The sequence below is a fragment of the Corvus hawaiiensis genome, chromosome 16 (assembly GCF_020740725.1).
Source record: "Corvus hawaiiensis isolate bCorHaw1 chromosome 16, bCorHaw1.pri.cur, whole genome shotgun sequence".
NCBI lineage: Eukaryota > Metazoa > Chordata > Aves > Passeriformes > Corvidae > Corvus > Corvus hawaiiensis.
Window position 1 is genome coordinate 15,731,091 of NC_063228.1, and position 13,087 is coordinate 15,744,177.

The 13,087-nt window shown below is 55.6% G+C and overlaps 1 protein-coding gene across 5 annotated transcripts in view; it reads left to right on the forward strand.

The window, feature by feature from the left end:
* LOC125334257 (ankyrin repeat and fibronectin type-III domain-containing protein 1-like) overlaps positions 1 to 13,087 on the forward strand; it is a 247,550-nt gene that overhangs the window by 71,909 nt on the left and 162,554 nt on the right. For all 5 annotated transcript variants that reach the window (XM_048320937.1, XM_048320939.1, XM_048320938.1 and 2 more), the window contains exons 2-3: positions 2,799 to 2,992; positions 8,990 to 9,207. In XM_048320937.1, the coding sequence (XP_048176894.1) occupies positions 2,920 to 2,992; positions 8,990 to 9,207 (291 nt within the window). In that variant the 5' untranslated portion in view covers positions 2,799 to 2,919. The remainder of the gene's footprint in view (positions 1 to 2,798; positions 2,993 to 8,989; positions 9,208 to 13,087) is intronic.

Genomic DNA, 13,087 nt, shown 5'->3' on the forward strand with positions numbered 1-13,087 from the left:
GCGGTGACAAACATCACAGTGACAGGCGGGCACCGAGGGTCAGGAGCTTTGGCATGATAGACTCTGCCTGTGTGACCCTGAGCACTGGAGTGTGAAATAGGATAAAATTTAGTGGTGAAAGGTGCAGGGAGGCAGAGGGGTTGCCCTGCTGTCTGAACCAGGAGCTCAGGTCTGCATGATCACAGGGCTGGAGCCCCTCTGCTCTGGAGCCAGGCTGGGAGAGCTGGGGGTGCTCACCTGGAGAGGAGAAGGCTCCAGGGACACCTCAGAGCCCCTTCCAGTGCCTAAAGAGGCTCCAGGAGAGCTGCAGAGGGAGAAGGGACAAAGGATGGAGGGACAGGCCACAGGGAATGGCTTCCCAGTGCCAGAGGGCAGGGCTGGATGGGATATTGGGAAGGAATTGTTCCCTGGGAGGGTGGGCAGGCCCTGGCACAGGGTGCCCAGAGCAGCTGTGGCTGCCCCTGGATCCCTGGCAGCATCCAAGGCCAGGCTGGATGGGGCTTGGAGCAGCCTGGGACAGTGGGAGGTGTCCCTGCCCATGGCAGGGGTGGAACTGGATGGGCTTTAAGGTCCCTCCCAACCCAAACCACCCTGGGATTCTGTGATGCTCCAGGACAGGTGGAGAATGCTGAGTCCAAGATAAGAGGGAGGGCAGTGAGGGGTGTGAAAACATCCATGGGGAAATGAAAGCTAATTTTGTGAGAGGAGACTGAAAAAACTTGTGTTAATCAGGCTTGAAAAATGCAGGCAGAAAGGGGCTGGGACTTCATTATAACGGAAATTAATCATGGGAGCAAACACCGTAGAGGGACGATAATTATTTAAGTGAAAGGTTAATATTGGCACTAGAACAAATGAGCATAAGCAGTGAAGAATTGAATTTGAGATGGAAATTTGAAGTATCTGTACCAATCATTATGAGATTTGCCCATGGCAGGGGCTTGGAATGTAATCTTTAAGGTCCTTTCTAACCCAAAGCATTCTGTGGTCCTACGATTTTGGAACAGCCCCTTGGGCTGTGTTGGGGAACTCGTTCGGGCTCAGCTCTGGGTTCTGTGAAAGCAGGGGACAAGGGACAGCCTTGGGGTGACCCTCAGCACAGGACACCCCACTACAGTGCTGGGCTCTTGTAGATGCTGAAAAGGCTGGCAGAGAAATTTTCCTATATTTTACAGCTGCTTGTGAGAGTCTCCTTTCTCAGGCAAGCTAGCTGTCAACAGTGAAGAGGGTTTTGTAAACCAAGACTTTATCTCACAGGTGCAAACTTGTTATGCATAGTCTTGTTTTCCACACTGAAGAAAATATTTTGAAATAGGCATTGTAGCATTCAGCCACTCACTCTGGGAGGTGCATGGTGGATGGTATGTTACACCGCTTTTGCGAATAATGCTATATAAACGAGTCTGAAATGAATTAAATAATCCCACTTATCCTGGACTTGTGTGTCGTTCTTCGCGCCGTCCCTGCGGACAGCAGCGACAGGCTCTGCTCCTTTTTATTGCATTTCTGGGAGCCCTGGAGCATGGCCTGGGCCAGTGACATCCCTGAGGCAGGCACCTGAGGACCATGCCTTGGCTCTGGGTTGGAGCAGGAGGAGGGGGACCTGCTCCCCTGCCCCTGCAGGCCTGGGCTGCCTCTGGGCTTTGCAGAGAGGTGGCAGCGCGTGGTCATGCTGACACATGGATGGGTGTGGGTCCTGGCCACCCCTGCAGAGCTGGAGCCCCATCATCAAACTCGGTTGAGTTTGGACCTCGCAGAGACCTTGAGTTTATGTTCTACATGTTCTGTGGCACCCTGGGGACCTCTGCAGTCCCTGCTGTGTGAGAGTGGCTTTCTGGAGTCTGGGCCTTCCCTAGTACCTGTCCAGTGACCTGTTTTCTACCGCAAATCCCTTTCTGCTGTTGTGGATGATGTTTAATGGGGATTTCACTGTCTCAAAGGAAATTTTTATCCCTTCAGTCTTGAACCACCTGGTTTCTTTATTTGGTTAATTCAGATTATCTGGGAGTTTTGAGGTGGGCTAGGGGCTTGAATTCTTTTTGTGCTGGTTGTGCCTTGCAGCTCAAGATGCAAATCCTAATTACAGTGCCTGGCCAGGGGAGAAGGCTTCCCTGGCACAGCAGCAGCTTTACTAACAGAGGGTGCAGTGTGGTGCTGAGCCAGGTGTGCCCAGGTGGGCAAGAGGCCAGTGACACCTGGCTTGTACCAGCAGGCCCAGGGCAGTGACCATCCCCTGTGCTGGGCACTGCTGAGGCACCTCCAGTCCTGGGGTCAGTTCTGGGGTTCTCACAGCAAGAAAGACACTGAGGGAATGGAGCCTCTCCAGAGAAGGGAATGGAGCTGGGGAAGGGGCTGGAGCCCCAGGAGCGGCTGAGGGAGCTGGGAAAGGGGCTCAGCCTGGAGCAAAGGAGGCTCCGGGGGGACCTTGTGGCTCTGCACAAGTCCCTGACAGGAGGGGGCAGCCGGGGGGGGTCGGGCTCTGCTGCCAGGGAACAGGACAAGGAGAAACAGCCTCAAGCTGTGCTGTTAGGGGAGGTTTAGATTGGATCTTGGGGAAAATTTCTTCATGGAGAAGGTGTTTGGGTATTGGAACAGGCTGCCCAGGGCAGTGGTAGAGTCACCATTCCTGGAAGTGTTGAAAAGACCTGTGGATGTGGCACTTAGGGACATGGTTTTGTGCTGGAGTAATGGCCGGACTTACTGATCTTAGAGGGCTTTTGCAACCTGAACAATTCTGTGATTCCCTGAAGGGCCCTCCCGCCTGCTGACAGCCCGTGCCCTGCGTTCTGTCCCTGCAGGTCTCTGGACAGAAAGCTGCAGCGGCCGCTCCTGGGCAAGTCGCGGACGCTGCCCAGCATCCCGCAGTCGCCGGTGCTGAGCCGGCTGCCCCTGCTCGAGCCCGCAGCCTACAGGGACGAGATGCCGGAGCAGAAGCCCTACAAGAAGCACTCGGCCCCTGAGCACCAGAAAGGCTGCACGGTCCCGTCTGCCGGTGAGTGTCGGGGTGAGCACCCACTCCTCTGTGTCTACAGCACCCCAGCAAAGCTGTCCTGCTTCTCCAGGGGTGCAAGTCCAACTCCAGCCTCTGCAGGGTTTCTTCTGCTCTCAAAACAGCCCTTCTTGGGGAACTTTTGGGGTTTTTGCCCCTGGTTGAGTCTTTCTTTAAGCTTGATATTTAAACCTTCCCGTCCTTCATATTATGCTGGTGAAAAAGAAGAGTTGGTTGTTGGAAGCCACCCAAGGTGGGGAGGTGATGCTCGGAGCCTTCTGCCTGTGGGTGCTGGGGTGAGATACCACCCTGGGGGCTCCTTGGCCAGTGCAACAGGCTCAGGTGCCTCTTTTCTATGTCACGAAGCAGCTTCAGGGCACTTGGAGCTGGTCTCTACCAGGAGCAGTGGCAGGAGCATCATCCCTGAGCTCTCCCCACAGCCCTGGCCTTGGAGATCTGCAAATGCTCCCAGCCTAGCACTGTCTGTTAGCCTTTGGGTCAGCCCTGAGGATTTTTATCGTGTTCTTCTACTCATGCTGATCCTGATGAAATACTAATGTGGCTGGGCCAGCTGCTCTGAGCAAGTTTATTGGCAAAGCTGCTGATGGCCAAAGCGTTTCAGTGCTTTTGGTGCCAGCAGAATCACACTGGGACTATAAAAGTGATGGGAAAGGGGATTATTAACACTGAAACAAAGATAAGGCCTGAAAGCCAGGGCTGACAGTCCGGTGCTGAATAAAATCCTTATGAAACAGCTCCCTTCGAACAGCACCCTTGGACTTTTTTATCTTTATGGTTTTTTAAAATTATCCCTCTCACAGTCAGATCCCTGTGTTGCCCAGCAGAGCAGCTGTCCAAACCCTGGATTAATTTTGATGCTTTGCAGGCTGCATTTCATTTCCTGGTGCTACTAATTCTCCCGAAAGTTGTGCACAGAGCGGATCTTTGCACATCGCTGAGGCCGTCCTGCCGCTCCCGGCGTGACAGAGCTCCTGGGTGTCCTGCAGCACCCGAGCCGCTGCTTCCACGTGTGGGACCTGCAGGTCTTCCTTCAGCCCATCCAATTGTTAGAGTGGGTCTTGGGATGGGAGGAAACCTGTGGGAAAGCTGTGTAGCCTCCACCACGAAGGACATGGCAGGCAGGGCTCCCTTGCACACCCACAGGTCCCCAGCTGGTCTGTTGGTGCTTCCAGGGAGCTGTGCTGGAGGTGAAGGGAGGTGGTGGGAGGCTGCTGTAAGACCGTGGGGTGATGGTGCAGGGTGAGTCAGACCCACTGCAAACACCTCATCTTCTGCTGCAGGCACCTGCTGTGCTGGGAGTGCAGCCAGGCTCGTGCTCCATGGAACAGCCATCCTGGAGCACATCCCGTGCACTGTGGGAGTCAGGAGAGCTCTGAGTGCACATAGGAAGTGTTTAAGATCTTACTTCACTCATGGCTGGAAGGGTCTGAGGATGCCAAGAGGAGAAGGAGTAGGAAAACCCTTGGAGACTGGAAGGCTCCCTCCACAGCCAGAGCAGTGGATGAATGAGTGTGTTGTTTTCTGTCCAGATTCTCCCAGGTTCTTTTTCTGGCTCAGTTAGGAACTGCTAATTAGTTACTGATGAAGGCTATCAGGATGCTGTCCTGGAGGAAAAAAAGAAGAGATGGCACTGCTGGCAGGGTGGGATGTGTGGACAGCATGATGGGAGTGTAGCAGCACGTGGTGCTGCAGGTTAATGAGCCCTGGGATGCTGATGAGGAATGCAGGATTCCCATAAGGATTTGTGAATAAGAGCTGGGCTCCTGGGTATCAGGAGGGAGAGAAGTTGGGACAACTTGCCCAGAGCAGCTGTGGCTGTCCCTGGATCCCTGGCAGTGTCCAAGGCCAGGTTGGACAAGGCTTGGAGCAGCCTGGGTCAGTGGAAGGTGTCCCTGCCCATGGCAGGGGTGGGATGAGATGAGCTTTAAGGTCCTTTCCAACCCAAACCATTCCATCATTCTCTGATAAGGTCCTTTCCTTAAAGAAGTGGTGAATTTGCTGTGAGCAGGCACCAGCACTCCCCGTTCAAGGTGGGGGACACATGACCGAAACCAGCTCAGGAGGAGGCTCGTGCACAGGGACATGGCAGGAGCAGGGCTGTCCATGGGAGATGTGATGAGCTCATCTTCAGGGAGAGTTCTCGGTTCTCTGGGGAGGAGCTGCACTCTGGCTCGCTGCTGTTTTGGGGGCCACGAGCAGAGGAATCACCAAGCAAGATGGCAGAAGTGATTATCTTCATCATGGGTGAGATGTGACATCCTCATCTGACCACTGGGACGTGTTCCTCAGCCTTTTCCTTTGTGTCCCACTTGATGGGAGGTCACAGGAGGTTTTCCTGTGCACTGCTCCTCTGTAGGTCCTTGTGAGGACACCAAGGCACCTGGTGGGGAACTGGGGTCCTGAAGATGGGGAGAAGAGCTGGGCCTGTGGCTGCTGAGCCCCCCAGACCCGTTCTTTCCCTTCAAAACAACCTTCCACCTCATTCCATGAGCTCAGGAACTGGCTGGGCTGGTCAGCAGGTCTGGGTTTCCTGCTGGTCTGGTTTTGTTTTTCCCCTGCAGGTCACCCATGACAGTGCTGGTGTGGTCAGCTGGGACAGGCTATGAGCTCTTCCTCTCCATCCTATATCCTTCAACCCCTTGCTGGAGCTGCTCCAGGATTAACCCCAAATCCTTATGGCTACAAGCCCTGAATGTAGAGAGGGGAAAACGAGCACAAATGGAGCTTGATTGAACAGGGACAGTGCCTGCCCTGTCCAAGCCATTATCCCTTGGGTGTCACGCTGCACTCTGCCAGGAGGTCTCACACGTGCTGGTGGCACAGGGAAATGAGCTGCCTGTTGCTTCTCATCCCTTCTTCCCTGTGACGATTTAGGAGTGCGACTGAGGAAAAGCTCTCCTTTGCTCCCTCTCCTCTTCCTTCTACAGCAGGCAGGGGCTTCTTCTCAGCCTTTGACCACCTGCAGCCCTCAGCTGCAGCCTGCACAGGAAGTCACTGCATGGTTCACAGGCCTGGTCCCTTGCAGTTCCCTCCTCTTGCACCTGGAAGGAGCAGAGCAGTCTGGAGCACTTCCCTGCCTCCAGTCTCCCTTGTCTGACAGGCAGCATGCAGAGCTCTTTGGGAACTGGCTCCATGCCCCGCTGTGGAGCTGGGAAGAAGCTAACTCGTAGCATGGTTGGGGTGAGTTTATTGGGAATTGTGCCTGTGGGAGGAAAAGAAAGAAGCCAGAAGGAAGCAGCTGGATTTGAGCTTAGACCAGGACCTGGAATTAATTTTTCTTCTACTTGCAGAGAGTGTACTGGAGAGGCAGCGGGTCTCTGTCCTTGCTGTCCCCTCCATCCTTGCGTCTCCTCCCCAACACTTCAAATTCAGAAAGGAGAAAGGCTTTGCAGGAATTGTTATTGTCAAGCCCAAGGAGATGGTCGGAAGGTCTTCCAGAGGTGCTGATGTTGAGGGCACAGCTCTGAGTGGCAGAGGGGTGAGCAGCTCCAAGACACAAGACCATGAGGATCGTTGGCCTCCGGTCTGTGGGCTTGCTCCCATCCCTGGCATTTCCTCTCCAGGTTGGGTGGGACCCTGAGCAACCTGATCTAGTGAGTGCCATCCCTGCCTGTGGCAGGGGTTGGAATGGGATGAGCTTTTAGTTCCCTTCCAACCCAAACCAGTCTGTGATTCTCTGACTTCTTATCTTCCCCTTCTGACCATTCTGGGCTTGATCATTGATTTACTTGTTTGGTAGCAATGAGGACAAGCTCCTTCAGCAGGTAGAGAAGCTTTTTGGGGTAGACAAGGTCCAGGCTGCCTCCTGTGGTGTCTCCCTGTGCGCAGGGAGGAAGGACCCAGTTTGGTGAGGATCACCCCTTGGGCCGGCCAGGGAGCAGCTGCCTCTGGCGCAGCTCCTGGCCTGCGCTGGAGAACGCAGCTCCTGTAGACGAGACCAAAAGCAGCAAAATCCTTGGGGACCTGGGATCAGTGAGACCAGATGTGGCCCAGCTGCTCTGTGGGATTTGAAACCCAGCTCCTCGTCCTTGGGTGAGATGTCCTGCACAGAGAGGTGGGTACAGCGGGTGGGTCCTTTCCTTCATTCAGCACACGGCCTTGGCCCTCCCTTGCTCAGGGCAGCAGAGCAGTGGGGGCTGTGTTGGGTGAGCTGTGGGGCTGGGAGGGGACAGTCTCGAGGACACAGGGTGGCACAGGCAGTGGCTGGGCCAGCTCAGGTGAGCAGGGTGGCGGGTTCCTCCTCCCAGGCGTGATTTCCCTGCGTGTCCCCTGCGTCTCCTGGGTCGGTGTTTCCTGCCGCGCTCCAGAGCGATGCTATCTCACAATGGCAGCCTGGATCTGCCTCCGATTGACGTGTTTGTGCATGGAATAATCACAGCTTTCAAACAGCGGTTCCTGTGTTGTGTGAGGTGACATTTGGAGAGCAGCAGCAGCAGCTTATTAAATTGAAAGTAGGGGAGGAAAAATCTACATGATGCTCAGAGTGCTGTGCTCTGGGTTGCCTCTTTCTTGGAATGGTTTGGGTTTGGGTTGGAAGGGACCTTCAAGATCATCCAGTGCCACCCCCTGCCACGGGCAGGGACACCTTCCACTGTCCCAGGCTGCTCCAAGTACCATCCAACCTGGCCTTGGACACTGCCAGGGATCCAGGGGCAGCCACAGCTGCTCTGGGCGCCCTGTGCCAGGGCCTGCCCACCCTCCCAGGGAACAATTCCTTCCCAAGATCCCATCCAGCCCTGCCCTCTGGCAGTGTGTGTAGGTGGTTCCTCCGCTGGTGGCTTGTAGTCCAGCCTGTGTCTCATCATATTCCATGTAAACCCCACAGCCTTGCTGGGTAAACTGGACTGCACTGCTGAATTGGGACTTAGGGCCATTATCCACTTTAAACCCCAGAAGTGTTTTGCTCCTCAGCCCTGGTGTAGTGGGATCATGGTTGTTCATGCCCAAAGGTGCTGGTTTTTTCAGAACTGAGAGGTGAAGGATGTTGCATTGGTAAGAGGCTGCAGGAGGGGGAGAGCCTCTGAAGGCAGTCCTGCGAGATGCCCTTTTGGGCTAATAATTGAGCAGAGGCTTTTATTGATTGTTTGTCACGGCTTGAGCAATGATTTTGGCTGAGGGGAGGAGGCAGGGCAAGCTTCAGATGTAAAGAGGAGATTGGCAGCAAAAAGCAGGCGGCGTCCGAGCCGAAGGGAAAAGAGTGGAGCAGGGATATTCTGGAAACATCTCCTGTTGTTTTGTTGTTTTTCCCTTTTGTTGCAATGAAATGTGGCCAGTGCTGCCCTGGGATCACCAGCCCTGCCCAGTGCCAACTGTCCTCTGCCACTGCCACCGCTGTCGCAGTGCCAGTGAGGTTTGTCCCCAGGGCTCTCAGCCCTGCACTGCTGCATCCTGTTGCTGCTGGCGACGGGCGGGTGGAGAAGGGAGGTCTGGCTTCTGTCCTTCATGGCACTGTTGATTTGCTCCTGGCTGTGCCAGAAAGGGTTTTGTTTTTTTTTCTCCTGGAGGAGATGGCCGTAAATCCTTTTGTAATTTGTAACACTTGTGATACCTCATTTTCCCCGTTCACAAAGCAAGACTTCAAGGCCAGGTTGGACAGGGCTTGGAACACCCTGATGAAGCGGAAGGTGTCCCTGCCCACGGCAGGAGGTTGGAACGAGATGAGCTTTAAGCTTCCTTCCAACAAAAAGCATTCCATGGTTCTAACTGTATTTGGCTGATTCCTGCCTGGAAGATGGTGGGGGCTGTGGGTGCCCGGGGCAGGCAGGGTGGGCGCAGGGGCTGGTGCCTGGGGCAGGGGTTACGTGGGGATTTGCGGGAGGGACATGCCCTCTGAGTGAGTTCCCAGCACCTGTACCCCACAGCTATGAGATGGGCAGAGGGGGTCCAGGATGCCCACTGAGCATCCCCAGAGCTGGGCTTGAGGGGTAGGACGTGTCTGGGTCGTGCTCTGACGGGGAGGCATCTCCTTCTCCTCCGCAGGGGAGGCCTGGCGGCTGGAGGATGACTGCTCGGAGCCCCCCAGGGCCCCCCAGCTCGGCACGGCGGTGCAGGACGCCCCGTTCAGCTACTTCCGCACCCGCTCCTTCTACATGAGGAAGAGCCTGTCCGTGGACAACCACCTGGGCTCCCTGAGCTACGCCGTGCACCCGGCCGAGAGCAAGGCCGAGCGTGTCAGGACCAAGCTGCGGCGGCAGTTCGTGAGTATCGGCCTCTGGCCCCACACGTTCACACACACGTGGCTTCCCAAAAACACCGACATCTTGGAGAGCTATTTTTGTACCCAGCATTAGCAAAACAACAGAAAGAGAGGCTGCTCCAGTGTGGTGGAGCAAGTGGTGGCTGCAGCTCGGCTTTGCCCAGCCTGTGACAGAGCCCCTCTGCTGGGGAGTCCTGTCCCCCCGGCTCCCGATGGGTCCCCACTGGCTCAGGTGCTCAGCCAGGTGGAGTGTGGGACGAGGGCCTGGACTCTGGGCACTGCTGTCCAAAGCATGGAACAATGCTGAAAGTAGGAAATGAGTTTTCCTGTCCTCCGCCTCGTGTCCATGAGGAACTGCACCTTCCCAAAGGTTTGCCCGGGGCCAGCAGTGAGGGGCTGGGGCAACAGTGAGCCAGCACCAAGTCCCTGGGGCAGCTCAGACCTTCCTGGCCCTGGGGAGCTCCTGGTGGCAGGACAGCAGGGACATGGCAGGGCTGCACCGCAGCTGTGCGAGCCTCTGATCAATGTTTAATGGGCTCTGCCTCTTCTCTTTCGCAGAGACACCCAACCCCGGGGTTCGGATCTCCTTCCCCCACCTTGTTACCGGCTCGGGGTTGTAATGAGGGCTCAGGTGTCGAGGTGATGAGGAGCACTCGGTGTTGATTGGCAGTGGCTGAGAGATCCGGTACAATGGGAACGGAGCAGGGAAAGGGCTGAGGCAGCACAGCTCGCCCTGCCCGGGCTGGGCACAGACACATCTGCTGGGACCCTGCAGTCGCCGCCTTCCTCTGCCCCACAAGAAGGGCTGGTCCCTCTGGGCTCACCTGCACCGGGGTTTCTCCTGGTGTGCCTGGGCAGTGTCCCAGCTGGGCAGGGAGGGGCTGGGGGCTCACCCTCCCTGCTCGTGCCCGCGCTGTTGGATGCAGCCGCCGCGTTTGCCCGCGGGAGGACAGCCCTGGTCTCGCAGCGTGCCAGGGGCAGCAGTGGGTGCCGTGGGCGACTCTCTGGGAGCTGGTCACTGTCCCAGCACTGCCAGCGAACCTTCTCTGTGGGAGCTGCTGCCTTGGGCTCAGAAAGCGCTCAAAAGCTCAGGGATGGAGATGAGCCCAAGCAGGATGGGGCACCTGATGAGCGGCTGAAAGATGTTGGAGGTGTTTAAGATGAGGCGGCCCTGCTGTGGGGTAAGGAATTGTCTGCTTTTTCTCTCTGCCTGGATCTGTGGCTCCAAGCTGTGCGCAGGAGGGACAGGAGGGCGCTGAGATGTTGGGAACTGTTGTCTTTCAGGGATGTTTTTCCAGTGTCTCTGTGGGAGCTGTTCCCCAGAGCCTCCCTGCTGCAGTGGACATGGGCACAAAAGGTGTGGAAGCACTTGGGTTTTAAGCACAGTGTCCTGGTACCTGCAGAGAACTGCGTTCTGCCCTTCCTGTGGGGCAGCCTCCTGTCCCTCCCTGCTTGGTGCCAGCACCTCTCTGTGCTGTCTGTGCCCAGTTTGATTTGGCCTTTGACTTCCTCAGGTTTTGGGGACCTTTGGCTTTCCGTGGTGTACCCACAGAGCTGACTGTCAAGGAACAGAGCAGGTTTTTTGTAGGGTGTCGGTTTTTTCCTTGCTAAATCATTCCTGGTTTGTTCCAATGGGTAAAAGTTGTTGCTGTAGACTCAGCCATGGGCTCTGACCTTGTGAGACCTGCTGAGAAAAGCAGACTCGCCCTACTGGGAAAGGGCTTCCAGAGGGCCCTTCAGCAGAGGCAGAAAGTGTGGAGGAAGGTGACCTGGCAGCACTTGGCTGAGGCTTGGGCCAGTACAGGACCAGCATTCCTGACTGGTTTGTAAGTTCAAAGTACAGATCCTGCCAAGCTGGGGAAATTATTTCCAAGAACAGTTCTGGGCTCTGTGTCCTCCCAAGGCTGGGGTAGTTAATTTCCATCTCTGTGCTGGAGGTGTTGCAGCTTCCCCTGGGCTCGTGTTGTGCTCCGGCCCTGTGTGACACCGGCTCTGCCCAGCCCTGGCTGGGGGAGGAATCGCTGCCAGGTGGGATCTGCTCTCCTCATGCACGGCACAGCACATACAGGAGAGAGCATGCTTTGCCTTATCACAGTGGCTCATGTTTTAGGGAAGTCCATGTTTGAAGCCGGATTCATTTTTCTGGGCTGTTGCACTTCCCCAGCCTGTGATGTTGATTTCTGGCTTTCCTCTTTGCATGCTGACAGTCTGAGCCACCTTTGCTGTGTGATGCACCTGCTTGGCTTGGTTTTAAATTTCCCCAAAACCAGAATTTTGGGAATTGCTGAGAGAGGGGAGAGGCTCTTGAGGCTTTGGGTGGGACCCTACCGTGGCAGGGGGGATGGTGACGGGGCAGAGCTGTTGCCCACATGCCGCCAGTGCCGTGTGGCCACCTCACATCCATGTGATCAGGTGCTGCCTGATGAAGGCTTCGTGCTGGTCATGGACACCTGAGCTTGTCCAAAGGAGAATTTGCTATAATTTATGTGAAAACACTGGAGCCTGGCTTCCCTGCTCCCCTGGCTGTGACATGCTGTGTTGCAGTGGGGATACTGCAACACGCATATATCAAACCAGGAGTCCCGTGGAAAGGAAATATATATACGGACAGACAGATTCTTGATAGCTGTTTCAGAGATGTTTATTTCTCCAGCCGCATGGCCGGAGCTCTGCCCAGGAACTGTTCCAGTCACGGGACCAAGGGTCCTTCTGCCCGCGCAGGGAACACAAACCAACCAATGGGAACGAGGCTGAGCAGGGGCAGGAAACCCCATGTCTGTGCCCTCAGGGCCCCTCTGCCAGGGCTACACGGCAGGGGAGGGACCCCAACACCTCACCCGTTTTATTTTAATAAAAGGAGAATGAAAACAACTGGATAAACATAACAAGAACAGATTCAAAACAAAACAAGCCACCCTCCTGAGTCTTTAAATGTCCAAACAGATTCTCTGGAACATCTTAGGGCTGACAGAAGGGAGACAGAACTCTCTGCATGCTTTGTGGGGAAACTGAGGCAGGAGAGGGTTTAACTTCTTCCCTCCCCCTTTTCATCCCCCACTCGGCATTGGAAAGGGATTTTTTGGGGACACAATTGGCAAAAGCATGGTTTTGTGAGGGAAACCATGGATGAAAAAACGGATTGGGAATACACTGGGGGTAATAGGACATAGGGTAAAAGGGAAAGGTGGGATTAGGAAAGGGAGACTGTAGGGGGGACTTACAATGGAGATACTGTCTAACATGACTACGATTTTTTGCATATATACTGCCTTTTACAGGAACACCATCAGGCCCAGTGACCTGCGATGCTTGTAACCCTTTTCTCCCTAGTACAATATTAAATTCCACCACCTCTCCATCTCCCAAGCTTGGGATCCATTTTTCAGGGTTATTCTTTTTAATAGCAGTTCTATGCACGAATATGTCTTGCTGGTTGTCACACCTTGTTATAAAACCATAATTTTGCTTAACATTATACCATTTTACTATCCCTAAGGTCTTAGTTGCTATGATCTTTTCCTTTTTCCGAGTGGCTGCTGTTTTCTGTCTCGCTGCGTCTTTGCTCTCTCTTTCGGTCGCTCCCGTGTTGGAATTGTCGGGGCTGCTGGTGCCTGCGCGCTCTTCCCGGGGTCGCGTTCGGGGCTGCGCGGGCCGGGCCGGGCCCCGCCGCTCAGTTCTCCGTGCGTCGCCTCCTCTGGTCGCAGCTTCGCTGCCGATGCCGGGCGCTGCACCCACGTCTCGGCCGGGCCCCCGAGCGACGACTCCCCCGCGCCCCGCTCCAGCGCGCGTTTCGGCTGGGCGCGGCTCCGCTCCACCGCCACCGCCGCCAGCTGCCGCCCGCACGCCGCCCCTCTCGGTCGGGCGTTCCCGGGGCTCGCTCC